This window comes from Penaeus vannamei, chromosome 21 (genome assembly GCF_042767895.1).
Source record: "Penaeus vannamei isolate JL-2024 chromosome 21, ASM4276789v1, whole genome shotgun sequence".
NCBI classification, from domain to species: Eukaryota; Metazoa; Arthropoda; class Malacostraca; order Decapoda; family Penaeidae; genus Penaeus; species Penaeus vannamei.
The window spans coordinates 16,696,224-16,697,172 of NC_091569.1; the positions used below are offsets into that span (position 1 = coordinate 16,696,224).

The 949-nt window shown below is 51.9% G+C and overlaps 1 protein-coding gene across 2 annotated transcripts in view; it reads left to right on the forward strand.

The window, feature by feature from the left end:
* Positions 1–949, forward strand: part of LOC113817243 (homeobox protein OTX2-like) — a 107,360-nt gene extending 106,411 nt beyond the window's left edge. For both annotated transcript variants that reach the window (XM_070135988.1, XM_070135989.1), the window contains one exon: positions 345–949. In XM_070135988.1, coding sequence (XP_069992089.1) covers positions 345–620 — 276 coding nt within the window. In that variant the 3' untranslated portion in view covers positions 621–949. The remainder of the gene's footprint in view (positions 1–344) is intronic.

Below are 949 nucleotides of genomic sequence, written 5' to 3' on the forward strand. Positions count from 1 at the left end.
TTCTAACAGCCATTGATATCCAAAACAAAAATTTAGGCTACCTTTCGCTAATGCGACATTCCAACAAAATAACTCTTGTTGTACCCATAGATAAAGTACCCTCACCACACCTGCAGTCTCATGCAGAACACTTCAGCTAAGCTCGCCAGTGTCCCGCACAATAATCCGATTAGTCTTACATTCGTCCCTCGCAGCAAATAAAATCTACGCGTCCCCTGTACAACACATTTAGGCCCCCCAGCCATACACATGTCCTCCCGGCAAAGCCCTGGAGTGGCTTTTCTTTCTTGCGCAGCCAAGAGTCACACCACCACAGCCTTTACAGTCACGTTCTCTCCCTGCAGGTGAGTTCCATGGCGTCCCTCAATCCCATGGGCGGCGGCGGACAGCAGATGGGCTCGCACTCGTCGGGATCAGGTCTGGGGTCGTCGTCCCTAGTCTCCACGTCTCTAGGAACCTCGTCGCTAGGATCAGCGGGGTCCCTGGGTTCTAGTCAGTCCCTGAGCCCGCGGACCCCACCCACGGTCAACTCCCTCACGCCCCTGCCCCCCGACTGCCTCGAGTACACGGATAAGAACACGGCAGCATGGAAGTCCTATCAGAGTTTCCAAGTCTTGTGAGCTGCAGAAGGAGACGTCTGACCCGAGGCCCTAGAAACGAACTGAAGGACTGCCATACTTTACCAGTGAATCAGAAGCAACTTTTAGTTGTCAGAGCAACAATGTTTAGTAGTCCAGAATTCTGCTGCGTCCTGGTGTTCCCAGCGTGAGGAGGTGAAATCATTGAAATCATCCTGTGTAAAAGAGCGACATCTCGCGCCCTTGGGAACAGGCACTGCCAGCGTAGCAGTGGCTGCAGTGCGGTGCCAGATCCAATCATAAGCTGACAGTTACATTCCAATTGATATTGAAACCATACAAATGGCCGAGAAACGTGTGTATGTATGTAT